Below are 16,808 nucleotides of genomic sequence, written 5' to 3' on the forward strand. Positions count from 1 at the left end.
AGTGGGTTTATTTTGATTTCTTCTATTTGGAGTTTGTTGCACGTCTTTGGTTTGCATATTTATGTCATTTAGAAGAATTAGGAAGTTTTCCCCACCAGTGTCTTCGAATACTCTTCCTAGCCCTTTACTCTTCTCGTAACCTTCTGGAACACCACTGATTCTTATCTTTGTGCACTTCATGCTGCCCATCATTTCCCTGAGCTCCTTTTCAAATTTTTTTATTTTTTTCACCATTCATTCTTTTGTGCTTTTGCATTCCATCACCCTGTCCTCGACTTCACTAATTAGTTCCTCTGCCTCTTCAAATCTGCTGTTAAGTGTTTCAAGAATCTTTTTAATTTGATCAACAGTATCTTTTATTTCAATAAGATCTATTCTTTTTCTTAATCTTGCAAATTATTCTTTATCCTTTTCTAGGGTCTTCATGTCCTTTATATCCTGAGCCATGACATTGATATTCTGTGTACTTCTTTGATTAATTGCTCCAAGTTCTGTGTCTCCTCTGGCTTTTTAATTTGTATGTTTTGGTCATCCATATCTTCTGGTTTCTTCATATGCTTTATAGTTTTCTGTTGTTTTTGGCCTCTTGGCATTTGCTCATCTTGATGGGATTCTTTTTGGATTTGCAGGATTATTTGAACATTTATCTATGATTTGGTAGAGCTACAGTTTGGTGGAGTGCACTTTCCCTGACCTACAAGCTGGTGGTGGCTCTTGAGCCACCTCTTACCCTCAAGCCAGTTCCCAAACTTCAGCTATGCACTATGTGGGGGTCCAAACCATGTGGAGGTCCAATCAGTGCACCAATTTTCCATGTGCACCGGATACTGCCAGCTCTGTGGGTAGGGGTTGTGCCCTGTGCTGTTTGGCAGATAGTCAGCTCCAGAACACATTGGACCTGGCCATTCCCGGGACTGCAGGTGGAGTACTCTGGGGATGCAGAGCTGTGCATCTCATCTTCCAGCTCAGATGCCCCACAGTCCGTATCTGCCATCCACCCACAAGTCCCTGAGATTGAGGGACAGCTCCTGGCACTTCCTTGTGGTGCCCTTGCCTCTAGGTTGTGAACACCGCGGGCTTCTGTGGAGGAAGCGTGGATGCTGTTACTAGCCCACCACATCCAGAATTCCCTCCAGGAAGCTCTCGGCTACGGGGCTGCAAAGGGTCATCTCAGCCAACTGCAAATGCAGCTGCACGGGGCATGGAAATCTGCCCACCCTCTGCACTCATCTGCCTGTTCCAATTGCCAGTGCCTGGCACAGGGGCTCTCAGTCACTGGTCTGTGAAGAGTTATCATCCAAGCCAAGTGCTGAAGACGGTGCCTGGGGCGTGGAAGGTTGCTCCCCTCCATGCTCGTCAGGTGGCTCCAACCTCCCATTCTCCAGCGGCATTCCAGGCTGAACAGTCACCACTCTTAAACTCAGTGTCTCAGTTTCTCCAAGTACATACTCTGGGTGTAGAGTTCCCTGCCCAGCTGGTCGACCCCTGAACTGCTGTTCTGGAGCACTTTCTGTCCTTTACCTAGTGTTTTTCACAGAGGAGAATTTTGCTGTGTCTCTCCTAATCCACCATCTTCCATTCTTTCTCTTGGACTGTTTAAAAGCAAGCAAATCACAGACAGCTGTTGGTGGCCAGAACCCCAGCACGGCCCCCAAGACCCAGATCGAGGGCGTGAAGTGTGTGTGTGTGTGTGTGTGTGTGTGTAGCGTGAGGAGATAGTCTGGCATGCCTCCACTACTGCCTTCCTTGCCAGCTGGCCAAGCTCAGTGAGGGGAAGTTGACCACAGTGCTGAGGGCTGAGGAACCAAGGGCAGAGGGAGAAGCATGGAGCCCAGTTAGTGGCTTATACCCAGAGGGCTTGAGACAAATGCAATTGTGCGGCAGGGATGGTGTTTAAGGTGTAGGTGGCAGCAGCGGCACCTCCCAATGGGCCCCTCCACCTCACACCACCTCTGGGTCACTGACACACACTTGAAAATGTTCTATGTATGCCCTATTCAATACAATAGTCATTATCCAGATATGGCTGTGCTAACACTGAAAATGTGGATAGAATATCTAAGGAATTGACATTTGTATTTAATTTAATTTTAATTCATTTTAATTTTAAATAGACTCATGTAGATAGTGGCTACCAGATTCAACAGCACAGCTCTAGAAGGGGAAAACAAATGCAGAAGCAACACACAAATGTGAGCTCCTTATATTGAGACTTAAGTAACAGCTGGACAGAAGTGGCATATTAAACTAGGACTTGAAGTTCAACCAAGCAGATGTAAATCAGACAATCAAGGAATCAGGTCTCAGGGTAATCAGCACTAGAAAGAATAGGTAGGCATTTACTCCAGATTGGAGTTAAGTACACTATGGTATCAGCTAAGAAGGGTCAGACTGGTCATCTAAGTGTAGACAGGCAGGTCTGGAGTTGCAGAGGTCATGGACATCATGCAGTTACGGCCATGGACAAAACTTTATGATAATGTGAGTCTTTGCCCTAGCACAGAAACCTCTTTGCTTCTTTTTTTTATAAGCTGCCCATTCGGGTTTGGTAGTCCTGTATGTAGAGGAATTATTCCAAACAATGCTGGAAGGCCAGGGGTGTTGGGAAAGTGTTTGAAGCACATAAAGAAGGAACTTGCTTACAAGTACAGTTAAAACATCGTAAATTGAACATTTAATTCCATGGCTACATTAGGTGATAATCACTGAGAAAGTTTCCTTAAGAAAGTTATTTTGAAGCCTATATTTTAAAAAAGAAAGTGCTGCATACTAAAAGGAATCAAGACGTCTGATAATTTTTTAGTATAGTACACAAAGTCATAAAGATAAAACCTAAATTATTAGAGCTCTGAAGTAGAATCATATGAGAGAAAAACCAAAAGTGTAGTAAGAATGAAGGTATAGGGAAGAATAAGTCAGCTGGGCTTTGAAGAACACATTGAAGTTCGATAATACAGAATTATTATAGATCCTGGAACAAGAATTGTGGACATTATATTTAAGGAACATCATTTGAGCAGTTAAATATAGGACAGATCACAATTGGAGACACTGAAATTTAGAAACCAGTAAGCAAAAAGCCTGGATTAGGATGAACATTGTGTAAGCAGAGAGTTAATTCAAGACCATGAGTGTAATAAAACAATAAAATTGGTACAAGTTGGTGAAAATATATTAAAGGGAAAAAAATGACTTTGAGTGTTAGTGTCATTAATAGCAATGAGAAATCAGGAAGAGATTCATTTGTGGAACCAAAGATGAGACATTTGAGATGACGTGTAATGTTTAAAGTGCTCATTAAAATGCTCAGTCTCCAAATAAAGTATCATAAAATGCTTAAAATGCAAAAACATGATGAATTTTAATATGTTAGGGAAAGTTTTCACTTGTAAACATTTTTGATAAGTGTTATATATAGTTTGCTTTGAATAATAGAAATAATATTGATAACCTGAAATACTATAACTGAGTCACTGTTGTAGTAGAATAACAGCAATACCTTTCAGCAAAATGTTTTACCAAGTTGCAAAAATTAAAAAAAACTACATGGTTACTATTACCATCCCTTTAACATATAGTTAAGAAAAGTAACTACCTATACCCATCAAACTAGTGATGATGCATAAAGTATTTCTTCATCATTTCTTATATATTTACAATATGATTAAATGTATACTACTTTCTTTGTAATATAAGAAAATGTACAGTGTACCATTATTTCATGTTTTTCTAAATACTGCTAGACATATTTGACTTGTTTTAGTGAATAATGTATTAGAACATCTATTTATTCTCAGAGATTAAGAAATTAAAGGATTTCTTAGAATATAGTAGCAACCTTTTTTTTTTTAACATTTGAAAGTTTTAGAAATATTTTTTGATATTTGTTTCCTGGTTCTAGTATTGTTTTCACATTAAATCTACTAATCCTGAACTCAGCTCCCTTGTGGAACTGGACTGCCAAACTGCTAATCTGTTTTTTAAGCACGTGTTGTTAAAGAGGCATTTCTTCACCCTTTCTGATAGAAGTAGGCAAAATTTTCTAGGAGAAGTAAGCCAATGGGTAATTACTTTAATTAGCTAATAAGATTGCTTTCCTTGCCAGGACAAGAAAGTCAGAATTTGGAAGAGGTCATTTGGAGCATGGGATACATCAGGGCTGGGCAGGCCTTAGTGAGTGTTATAGTTTACTAATGCTGCCAGAATGCAAAACACCAGAAATGGATTGGTTTTTATAAAAGGGGGTTTATTTGGTTACACAGTTACAGTCTTAAGTCCATAAAGTATCTAAGGTACATCAGCAATCGGGTATCTTAACTGGAGGATGGCCAATGGTGTCTGGAAAACCTCTGTTAGCTGGGAAGGCAAGTGGCTAGTATCTGCTCTGGAGTTCTGGTTTTAAAATGGCTTTCTCCCAGGACATTCCCCTCTAGGCCACAGCTCCTCTTCAGAATGTCACTCAGTTGCTCTTGGGTGTGTTCTAGTTTGCTAACACTGCCAGAATGCAAAACACCAGAGATGAATTGGCTTTTATAAAAGGGGGTTTATGTGGTTACACAGTTACAGTCTTAAGGCCATATAGTGTCCAAGGTAACACATCAGCAATCAGGTACCTGCACTGGAGGATGGCCAACTGTGTCCAGAAAACCTCTGTTAGCTGGGAAGGCACATGGCTGGCATCTGCTCCAAAGTTCTGGTTTCAACATGGCTTTCTCCCAGGACATTCCTCTCTAGGCTGCAGTTCCTCAAAAATGTCACTCTTAGTTGCTCTTGGGGTTTTTGTCCTCTCTTAGCTTCTCCGGAGCAAGAGTCTACTTTCAACAGCCGTCTTCAAACTGTCTCTCATCTGCAGCTACTCTCTCAAGCTTCTGTGCATTCTTCAAAGTGTCCCTCTTGGCTGTAGCTCCTCTTCAGAATGTCACTCTCAGCTGCACTGAGTTCCTTCTGCTTGTCGGCTCATTTATATGGCTCCAGGATTTAATTTAGACCCACCCTGAATGGGTAGGGTAACACCTCCATGGAAATTATCCAATCAGAGTCATCACCCACAGTTGGGTGGGGCGCATCTCCACAGAAACACTCAAAGGATTCCAAAATCTAATCAACACTGACGTGTCTGCCCACACAAGGTTACATCAAAGATAATGGCGTTTTGGGGGACATAATACATTCAAACCAGTATAGGATGTTTGTCCTCTCTGAGCTTCTACAGAGCAAGAGTCTGCTTTCAACAGCTGTCTTCAAACTGTTTCTCATCTGCAGCTACTCTCTCAGCTTCTATGCATTCTTCAAAGTGTCCCTCTTGGCTATAGCAAACTTGCTCCTTCTGTCTGAGCTTATATAGTGCTACAGTAATTTAATTCAGACCCACCCTGAATGGATGGGGCAGCACCGCCATGGAAATCATCCAATCAGAGTTATCACCTACAGTTGGGTTGGTCACATCTCCATGGAAACACTCAATCAAAGGTCACACCCTAATCAAAAAGATTAATCAGTCTGCCCCACAAGATTGCATCAAAGATAATGGCGTTTTGGGAGACCTAATACATTCAAACTGGCACAGTGAGGTAATACAATGATACTTCAGTCCCAGAGGACTCAGAGCATGGGTGTCTGAGGCATACCAGGCAGTGTTGGTATTGCTGGTAAGGGTACAGGCTTAGATGAGAGAAATTAGAAAACCAGGTTAATGAAAATCAAAGGGAAAGTTTTCCTACGAAATATGATATAACGATGACATAAATGCCAAATCTTTACGATTTTCATGTACTGATTTTGAAAAATGATTAAAATGTCTAATTCTTTTATCTTTATGTTCCATTTTCTTTCTTTTCCTGGCTAATGTGTTTGTAAACATTGTGAAAAGTGTTATAATACAGATTTTATATCTATCTATCTATCTTTATATATAGTGTAGATAAAACATTGATTAATTGGTAAAACTCTTTAGGGATTCATATTTATCCTGATCCTATCTTAACATGAGTAAAATTACATGTATTTGTAGAGTGCATTACAGTTTTCAAATCATTACCATTCTTCATTTAAGAAGATAAAAAGTTATCTGACAATGCTACCTCCAGGTTCTATCTCTGTATGTATACAGAAAAATGAATATGTAGCCCGTATTATTCTCCACACTGATTTCATGTACTTTAGACTATGATTGAAATTTTTTTACCTGAAAAATCTTGTGTACACGTATTTCCCTGACACTGTTCCAGATTTTGGAAAATATGTTCATGCCTGCTAAACATTTTAAATTTCTTTCTGGGTACATACGTCTTTTAACCACCACTCCCACCCACCCCAAGATTTCTTTTAAATGGTTCACAGTTAAATTTGAATTTCTATATTTAGGTAGAATTATGTTTATATGCCGACCGCGGGTATCCAGGAAATTCAGTGGTAAGGCTGACACATAGGGAGTTTATAGTCTATTCTGTGTCTGTGTATTTAAAGGTTTGAAGCTTAGCAAAATCGCTTAAACATTCAAGGAGAATTTCTTTAGCACAAATATACTGTTTGATTTCATATAATTGTTAAGATAACAGTGTGTCACTTTTAAAGATTAATTTTCAGGAATGTGTCTTAGATTTATTGCTTTCAAAGAAGGATGCATCAGGAACAACTTTTATATGTATATATTTTTACAATATTTCAGATTGGATAGAGTTGGTTTTGTGCAATCAGCATGGTTTGATCAAATTTGGAAGAAGTTAAGGGCACATTTTTGTGTGTTTTTTCTAGCATCTTTATTTTTTTCAGATGGATGTATATTATGTTCCTTCCAAGTAATCAGAATAAGAAACTGATTTTGCCTGTGCCAAAAAAATAGAACTATCATTTTTCACATTCTTTTATTTTCTGAGTCATTTTCAAGTAAGATTGTGTTTCTAGGACTTCTGAATTCCTGAAAACTCTTGACTTCGTAGACATAAGAGCCCAGATGAGCATTTCAGGGGGAATCTAACTTTTCATGCAGTATGTTTTGTGTTGTGCATTCCAGATACAGTTAACTTTTTGTGTGCATATGATTAGTGTGGAAAGAAATTAATGCAGTCCAGCATTATGATTTATGGACTGAATTCTTTACCCACTGAAGACTTGCCAAAACTAAAAGTATTTTTTTCCTTTGGATATTAGAAACAGCTACTGTTTTTGTTGATCTTTTAAAGTTCTGAATGGGCCTATTTCAAATCATACCAGCATGGGAGCTCAGATTAATAATACACTTATTCAGCTAGTGATACTGAGTAAAACCATTGTTCACATGGGTATGAAGGATAAAATTTCATGAAATTATTTTCAGGTGCATTAATTCATTTCTGGAAGCTATGCATGAGTTTTCTTTTGCATGAAAGAAATCAAGGATTTCTGTTTATTGTATCAGTTACAGGTGGGCTCATACTTTAATTGCATTTTTTATATCCTAAAACATAACACATTTTGCTTTTAAAAGTAGTAATGTGATTGCTGAGTTATTCCCAAAGGTTTTTAATTCTTAATATATTCATCTCTCTTAAGACATCATGACTGTAGAGTATTTAATTTATAGCTTTGAGAAAATTTTCTGAATTTCCTTTGTTGTTAGTTACAGCACGCTGCTGAAATTTCTCAGCTACGTGGAGCAAGAGTAATCTCTGCTGAAGATCTTCTGTTTTTGATGCGCAAAGATAAGGTAATATAAAACAATTTTCTGGTATTAAAATGCCATGCTTAGTGTTCAATTAAACTTATAAAGGAAACTATGTATCTTTGCTAGATAGCTTTTATATCTGAATTGTGAACTATTGAACTGACGCTGTAGTTGCCATAGTTTGCACAACAAAATGGGTTTACTGTAAGAGAATATTTATTTTTATGTGGACATGAGTAGTTATATAAGAACTGTGTAACTAATCCTCACCGTGTCAGGGTTTTCTAGAGAAAGAGAACTAACCAGCAGGATATGTATCTATGGATAAACAGATATATAGAATAGATATAGATTGGATATAGATATAGATGATGTAGATATAAAGAGATTTATTATAAGGAATTTACTCACATGACTAAGGGGGCTAACAAGTCTGAACTCCACAGGGCATGCCGCAAGCTGGAAACTCCAGTAAAGGTGATGCTGAAGTCCTTAGTTTGAATTCCTCAGGGCAAGCCAGCTGCCTGGAAATTCTAGCAAAAGCCAATGCTAAAATTCTTCTGACCTCTGAATTCCTCAGTTGTGGCTCTTAAGACCTCCAACTGATTAAATGAGAAAAATCCCCACATTGCTGAGGGCATTCCCTTTTGTTGATTGTAGATGCAATCAAGTGACCATAAGTATAAACCCAATCTTTGGAATACCCTCACAATAATAAGTAGGCCAGTGTTTGACCAGACAACAGAACACTATAACCTGGCCAAGATGGCACATGAAATTAACCATCACACTCATTTATCCTTAGATGTCTGCTTAGTCATCTAACTACATAATTTTCATTGCTACATAATATTCACTAAATATTGACTGTGTGCTGTGTTCACACAGTATGTAACTGAGGTATGTTTATTTTCCTATAATTTTATACACTAATATTTCAGCATTACAAGCTTCCACAGAACAATTTTTAAGTTTAAATACAAAATGTATTCTGTGACATCAGCTTATGGAATAAAGCAAATCAATTAAAATGAATGTCCTTTTTGCATAAGTATATGCCATCATTTCTATTTATTTTAAAGTTAAATATCTACCTTTCTTATTTTTTGAACTCTGGTATTAAAATTTTAAGCTTGTCTAATTTTGTCAACTATGTTCCATGAGCAGCTAATTGAAAATATTCTGTAATATGTTACATGTTTTTAATAAAGTTTTATTTCAAAATCACTTACATGTAAAAAATTATTACTTAATAACCATAGTGTGCTATAGTAGATGCTATCCCAAGTGAGTAAGCAGTGCTAATGTTCCATCTTGCATTTCTCCCTTGTTTTTCCCTGGCCTTCTAATTCTAATTCTACTTGCTCATTTCCCTTCCACCACTTTGGTGTGATTGTGGCTCTAGTTTTGTTTTTTTTAAACCAAGGAACCCCATCTGCCCTTTTGGATGACCTTGTTAACATCCTTTCTAACATACAGTTCCTAGATTTCCTTTGTAAAACCTTTCATTATGATTGACTGAATGTTGAAAATACCTGGACTTACAGATCAAATATTTTCTGTTCCTTATGTAATGAGATATAATGAGACTCAAAGTCCTACAAACTGCACCTTGACCAGTTTACCCTTCAATTTTTTAAATACTCAGCCACTGTTAGATGGTATGAAGAATATAAAGGAAGAGAAAAAGAAATGTCTTCACAATCAAGAAGATTATGGTCTAGTTTAGGAAATCTGTGTGATTTTAGTTGAAGAAACCTTTAAAGATGCAGACTTAAAATTTGTATAATTAGGTAGGAGAGGCTGTAGGACTTGTTGAAGTAGAGGTTTCTGCATGGAGTGAGGCTCAGACAATATAGCAGTCATAAGTAGAAAGGACCAAATACATAGAAATTAACAATGATGCCGGTTCAGTAATCAAGGCAAAATATGATTAGGATGTTGGCTTTGGAAATGAAAAGGAATGAAGAATTCTAAGAGATAGTGAAGAGTAATAATTTGCAGGATTTTGTGACTTCATTATATTGGGAAGACTAAGACAAAATAGGCATCAAATACTGTACAATAATGGTGCTTTGAGGAAGGAACGACGGTGCTGTTGGCATAAATGAGGATCTCAAGCAAAGATTCTTTATAAAGGCAGCTGGAGAACAATGGAGTTAACAACATTAGTACTTTACAGACTATATCTAGTCTTTTTTTTTTTTTAACTGACACAAATAAACTTCTTTACAGGTTAAGCATGTAAAATAGTCCACACCGACACTTTTTTTCTTTGGAGGGGTGTTTAAAATCATATTGAAACTTCAAGAACATAACACCACTTGACCCTGGTCTTCTAATACCGAGAGGGACTCATGAACCAGATCTTCACAGCAACAGAGAACATAGTTGTAATATACCAGTTGCTATTTTTCTCATCTTTCTGCTTAAAATTATAATAATTGTATTTATATGCTGACATGTTCCAAAAAGAATTTAAGGTAACTTATATAGGTATAATATAAGGCAAAACATTTTAAAGTACTGAACTGTATTAGGGTGAGGAGAAAAGAAGAGTAGCAAAAGACAGCTGTATGTTTTTCCTTTTAAAAATTCAAGTTTATATTCAACCAGTAGTTATTGACTACCTACCATGTTTTACATATTGCACTAAGCAGCTTTACTCATTCTCTCATTTATTCTTCACAGTAGGCCTATGAAGTAGGGACTCTTCTTACTTTATAAGTGAATAAACCAAGGTTCAAAGGGTTATATTCTACTTCTGGCCTTGGTAAGTTCTAGCTGCAAGACCATTCTTAACCTTGGTTTCTCTATATAGAGAAAGGAGATAATGCTTGTCTTTCTCAAAGAGTTGTTAAAAACATCAAATGATATGCATGTAAATGTGATTTATAAAATGCAGTATGTTTCAGATATTAGAAATCTTAAATCTGAAGGTCAGGAACCAATGATAATATTAAATGTATACACACAAAAATCTACGAAGTATTATCAGTTGCTTTTGAAGTTAAGCAGTTTTGTGGTCTTATACTAACTCTTAAGAAGGCCATCATTAAGACCCAACTATTATTCATTAGCTCTGAGTTTCAGAAAAAAAATACATTGCTCAGATTATGGCATGTTTTCCAGAAATATTGTACATAAAACAACTCTTCTATCTAAATGAAGAGATTTTCAGAGAATAGGAAATAATAAAAAGGAGACTCTTTAGCTTTTTAAAGCAGTTGTTACAAACTCATTGTCTAGATGTGTGTAAGAATTTTTAAAATAAGTTTTTGTCTTGAATGTATGCAAAATTCCATAACACCAGTGTAGTCAGCTTGAGAAGGGGAGCATGATATTTTTCACAATATTTGAAAGAATTTAAAATGTTTTATAAAGTAAATTACAAAAGCAATTATTGTGATTCTGGAGCATCTGGATGCTTGCTAATGAAGAGTGCTTTTAAAATACTTGTGTTTTAGCTTTTATGTGTAATTTGATGACTACTTTTTCTTTTATAGTATTATGCTAAGGATTGCTATATTTTCACTGATGATTTTGGGACATAAGTTTGTTAAATTTAGTTATCTTTGTAGTCTTCATCAGTAAGATGAATATAGTTATAAATTTTATTTATTTCATTTTTTTGATAGAAAAAACTCAGAAGACTACTAAAATATATGTTTTTCCGAGACTACAAATCAAAGATTGTCAAAGGAATAGATGAAGATGATCTTCTGGAAGGTAACCAAAACAAAACAATAAGCTGAAAATAATGGCTTATGCCACATATCTGCTGAAAAACACGTTAAGCACTGTCAATGAAGATATTATCAACAGGGGATATACTTACAGTTTAGAGATTATCTAAATATATACTTAGTTAGCAATTTAATCTTGTGATTTTCTATTTTTGTGACTTCATATTAATCCAGTATTTCAGTTCTTTTCATTCAAGAAAGTGTCCTACTTTATATGAGTATTATGAAACAAAGAAATTTGAGTTGTTTCAAAACAACTGATTTTAGCAACCGTAATTTTTCTGTTGTGGATGTAAGGAGCCAAAACTATTAAATATCTTTAGAATTGACATGTGAGTTTTTGTTAATCCATTATGAAAAGTATCTGATTTTTTTTTTTAATGAAGTAAAGTTACCTCATTCTGATATGTTATTTCTGTGTAGTTCAAAATCTAATGAAAAGCATAACATAGGCTGGTGAAAAATGGGGAATATTAAACTTCTCCACCTGGGGGAATTCCAGCTATTCTCTTAAGCAATAGATGCTCCCAAGTTAATAAGCCAAACCCTCAACCTAGAGGCTTGCCCTTATGAAACCTCTCTCCAATGGCAAAAAGCAGCCTACTTATAACTATGCCTGAGTCACCCCCAGAAAACCTCTTTTGTTGCTCAGATGTGGCCTGTATCTCTAAGCCAACTCTCCAGGTTAACTCACTACCCTACCCCTATGTGGGACATGACTCCCAGGGCTATAAGTCTCCCTGGCAATGTGGGACTTGAATCCCATGGATGAGCCTGGCCCTGGCATCTTAGGATTGAGAATGTCTTCTTGACCAAAAGGGAGAAAAGAAATGTAACAAAATAAAGTTTCAGTGGTTAAGAGATTTCAAATAGAGTCAGGAGGTTATTCTAGAGGTTATTCTTATGCATTATATAGTGATTTCTTTTTAGTGTCTAGCTGTGCCGGTTTGAATGTATTGTGTCCCCCAAATGCCATTATCTTTGTGGGGCAGACATTTTGGTACTGGTTAGATTTGCTTGGAATGTGCCCCACCCAGCTGTGGGTAATGATTCTGATGAGATGTTCCCATGGAGGTGTGGCCCCGCCCATTCGGGGTGGGCCTTGATCAGTGGAGCTATATAAATGAGCTGACTCAAAGAGAGGGAACTGAGTGCAGCTGGGAGTGATGTTTTGAAGAGGAGCAAGCTTGCTAGAGAGGAATGTCCTGGGAGAAAGCCATTTTGAGGCCAGAGCTTTGGAGCAGACGCCAGCTGCCTTCCTAGCTAGCAGAGGTTTTCCGGACGCCATTGGCCATCCTCCGGTGAAGGTACCCGATTGCTGGGGTGTTACCTTGGACGCTTTGTGGCCTTAAGACTGTAACTGTGTAGCGAAATAAACCCCCGTTTTATAAAAGCCTATCCATCTCTGATGTTTTGCATTCTGCAGCATTAGCAAACTAGAATACTAGCATTAGAATAGCTAGAAGGAAGTACCTGAAACTTGGAATTGTAATGCAGTAGCCCTGATTCTCAATGATGATGGTATAACTATATAGCTTTTATTGTGTGACTGTGTGATTACCTTGTGACTGACACTCCCTTTAGCCAGTATATGGACAGACCAGTAATAAAATAAAGATTAAAAAATATATATAAATAATAGAGGGATGTAAGGGGTATGGGATGTTTTGGGTGGTTTTTTTTTGTTTATTTTTATTTTTATTATTTTTGGGGAAGTAATGAACGTGTTCTTAAATTGATTATAGTGAATATACAACTATATGACACTGTGAGCCATTAATTGTATACTTCAGAGGATTGTATGGTATGTGAATATATCTCAATAAAATTGCATAAAAACAAACAAAAAGCATAACACAGAGTAGAAAATTTTCCTTATCTAATCTACCAGCTCAATTCCCCATTTTAGAATATATAGAAAAAAAATTAATGGTGTAAAATCAAATAGTGCAAGCCAAAAATAAGTATGTACTAAATAATACTTATTAAATCAAGATAAATATGTGTGTGTTTTCTACGAAATAACAGTCATTGTATGATGGCATCCTTTGCTAAAAGGTACATTGATAACTAAAGGAGCTAAATCAATTCCACTAGATTAAGGAGGATCACAGAAAGCTATTCAGAACAAACTGAAGAGTCAAAAAACTTTGAAAGGGATCTACTTGCTTTCATTTATCCTCAATAAATCAGCAAGTGAAATAGCTTTGTGAAAGAAAGGTTTCTGATCAAATGTATTACACAATGACACCTATTTAATATTTCTGCAATTTTCATAGAATTTAATGCCTGGAGAATAGGTCTCCAGATGAATTTAAATGATTCATTATTCTCAAGCACACATAGAACATACTCTGGGATAGACCATATGCTAAGTCATAAAATAAACCTCAATTAATGTAATATTATTGAATTCATAAAATGTGTTCTCTAACTACAAAGGAATTCAATTTGAAATCATTGCACAAGGAAATTAACAAATATGCAAAAATAAAATAACACATTCCTAAATAAACATTGTATCAAAGAAAAAAATCACAAGCAAAATTAGAATATATTTTGAGATGAATGAAAATTAAAACATTACATAAAAAAATTAGGGGATGCAGCTTAGAGGGAAATGTATAGCTCTGAAATAGAGAATTAAAAAATAATAGAGAAAATCAATGAAACCAAAAGTTGATCCTTTGAAAGGATTGACAAAATTGAAAAACCTTTAGCTAGACTGACCGAGAGAAAAGAAGTGTTTTAGTTTCTTTGTTGCTAAAGCAAATACCATGCATTGGGTTGGCTTAAACAACAAGAATTTATTGGCTCCCAGCTTAGAGGATAGAAGTCCAAAATCAAGATGTCATCAAGCTGATGCTTTTTTCCAGAAGACTGTGGCATTCTGGGGCTCCTTAGTCCTTGGCTTTTCTGTCACATGACTCCCTCTCCCTCTCCTTCTCCCCATCCCCCTCCCCCTCCCTCTCTCCCTCCCTCTCTGACATCCCCTAAGAGGCCCTCAATAATAGGATTAAGGCCCATCCTGAGTCAGTTGGGCCACACCCTACCTGAAATAACCTCACCAAAAGGTCCTGTTTACAGTGGATTCACTCCCACAACAAAGGATTAAGTTTAAGAACATCTTTTTCTAGGGTGCTCATAGCTCCAAGCCATCACAAGACACTTTACCAAAATTTGGGGTGAAAGGGGACATCACTACCAACCTTACAGAAATAAAATGGACTATAAGGGAATAGCACAAACAACTGAATGCAAACTGATAGTATAATTTAGATGAAATGGATGAATTTCTAGAAAGACACAAACTACCAAAACTGATTCAAGAAGAAATAGACAATCTGAATAGACCTATAACAAGTACAGAGCTTCAATTAGTAATTTTTAAACTTCCCACAAAGAAAACTCCAGGCCCAGATGCCTTCACTATCTTCACTGGCTTCACTGATAAATTTTATCAAATATTTAAAGAAGAATTCATACCAATCCTTCTCAGAATTTTCCAAAAAATAGAAGAGGAGTCACTTCCCAACTTATTCTTTGAGGCCAGTATTACCCTGATATGAAAAACAAACAGAGAAATCACGATTAAAGAAAACTGCAGACTAATATCTTATGAATATGGACAAAAAGCTCCTCAACAGAATGCTGGTAAACCAAACCCAGCAACATATGAAAAGGATTATACGCCATGACAAAATGGAACTTCTCTTGGAAAAGGAAGGTTGGTTTAAAATCATAAAACAATTAATGTAATATACCATATTAAGATAAAATGCAATAACTGTATCAAAGTACACAGCAAAGTTTAAAGATATGGAAGTTATGAGGGAAAAGGTAAGAGACATAGAGGATAAATCCAGATAACATACATATGATAGTGATTCAGAAAGAAAAAAAATGAAGAGATTGAGCAGAGGCAATTAGTAAATAAGGAATAACTATAAGAAAACCTAAGGCTGCAGAGTGAAAGAATTAATTAAGTTCTAGGCTTTTTTGATGAGTAAAAATACACATCTGGATTATCCTAGTAAAATTCCCTATCTGTAAGCATAATGATAAAAATCTAACAACAGCCTGGTTCCATCTCTTAGCCTGCTACCCCATAAAAAGGATGATCAATTGAATCATATTGTCGTTGGTCTACCTATTTGCATCACTGGAATAGTATCTGTTGGTTCATGAGAGAAAAATACTGCAACCTGAGAACTCTACACCTGGCCAAGGTGAGATATCTAACTATCAGAGCAAAAGAAAATTATTTAACAATATGGGAAAATGCAAAAAGTAAAGCCTCCATGTATTTCCTATGGAGACTTCAAAGTTAGAAAAGAGGAAGAAGAGGAAAGGGAACATCTGTTGAATACTAATCTTGCTTGGATTTTCTCAGTATTTGGTCATTATAATATAATATCTGAGTGCTCAATTTCTTGAAATACTGTCAGTGAAATTCTCATAATAGTCTAGAAATAATACACTGTTTAATCAAAAGCCAAGAGCTTAGGGGTGGAGGGCAAAGGGTGAAGTAAAAAACTCTCAAAGATCTGTTGCTGGAGAGAGGAGAGAGAGGAAATGAAAGTGTTCTGAAGGTCTTCTATTATTGAAATGGAAGAAAGATCAGAAGAAAAAGTTACCTTGTTGGGGAAAAGTCATCTCTTGGAGTGAGTATAATTGAAACCTTGTTTTAAATATTTTAAACTATTATTTGAAATATGTCCAACCAAAAAGGGAGAAGGTAAGCATTAATAAAAAAGAGAAAAAGGGTGGTAAACATGGAATGGAAAAGCGTATTACAATTTCAGATTAACAGAGAGAAATAGGATTAGCAACATGATCAAAGGAAGAGAAGAAAGCAAGAATATAAAATAAATACTAAAGATTAAATGCTTCCATTAAAAGACAACAAGACTAAAACGTAAAGAAAGGTTGAAAATAATAGAATGGCCAAACAAGTATTAGATAAATGCATATACAAATGCAAAGAAAGCAGAAGTGGCAATGTTAACATCAGGCAAGTTATGTTTAATATTAAAAGCACCAACCAGGATAAGGAGAAATATTATAGAAAGCACTATTAATAAACCTATAAGAACTAAACAATAAAGGAGCAATATATCAAGATATGCCTAGAACTTTATTTCACTGCAATACAGTGTCTGTATTTTTTTCAATATGTCCACAGAATATTTAGAAAAATTAATCATAAAATTGGCCACAAAGTAGACCTTTACAAATTAAAATAAGAATTATATCTGTGGATCTGATTCACTGATCTTAATTCAATTAAACTATAAATAATAAAAGCATAACCCAAAAATCTTAACTATGTGAAAATTAAGAAACACACCATGTTCTGGTTTGCTAATGCTGCCATTATGTAAAACACCAGAAATGGATTGGCTTTTATACAGGTGGTT

General features: G+C 36.1%; 1 protein-coding gene across 7 annotated transcripts in view; it reads left to right on the top strand.

Annotated features, from left to right (window-relative positions):
• SUPT3H (SPT3 homolog, SAGA and STAGA complex component) overlaps positions 1-16,808 on the top strand; it is a 618,339-nt gene that overhangs the window by 423,709 nt on the left and 177,822 nt on the right. For all 7 annotated transcript variants that reach the window (XR_005217888.1, XM_037843148.1, XM_037843147.1 and 4 more), the window contains 2 exons: positions 7,598-7,684; positions 11,281-11,371. Coding sequence is in view for 6 of the 7 variants with exons in the window: in XM_037843148.1 (XP_037699076.1) it covers positions 7,598-7,684; positions 11,281-11,371 (178 nt within the window). In the remaining variant the exon portion in view is untranslated. The remainder of the gene's footprint in view (positions 1-7,597; positions 7,685-11,280; positions 11,372-16,808) is intronic.

The sequence above is a fragment of the Choloepus didactylus genome, chromosome 7 (assembly GCF_015220235.1).
Source record: "Choloepus didactylus isolate mChoDid1 chromosome 7, mChoDid1.pri, whole genome shotgun sequence".
In the NCBI taxonomy this organism is placed as follows: Eukaryota; Metazoa; Chordata; class Mammalia; order Pilosa; family Megalonychidae; genus Choloepus; species Choloepus didactylus.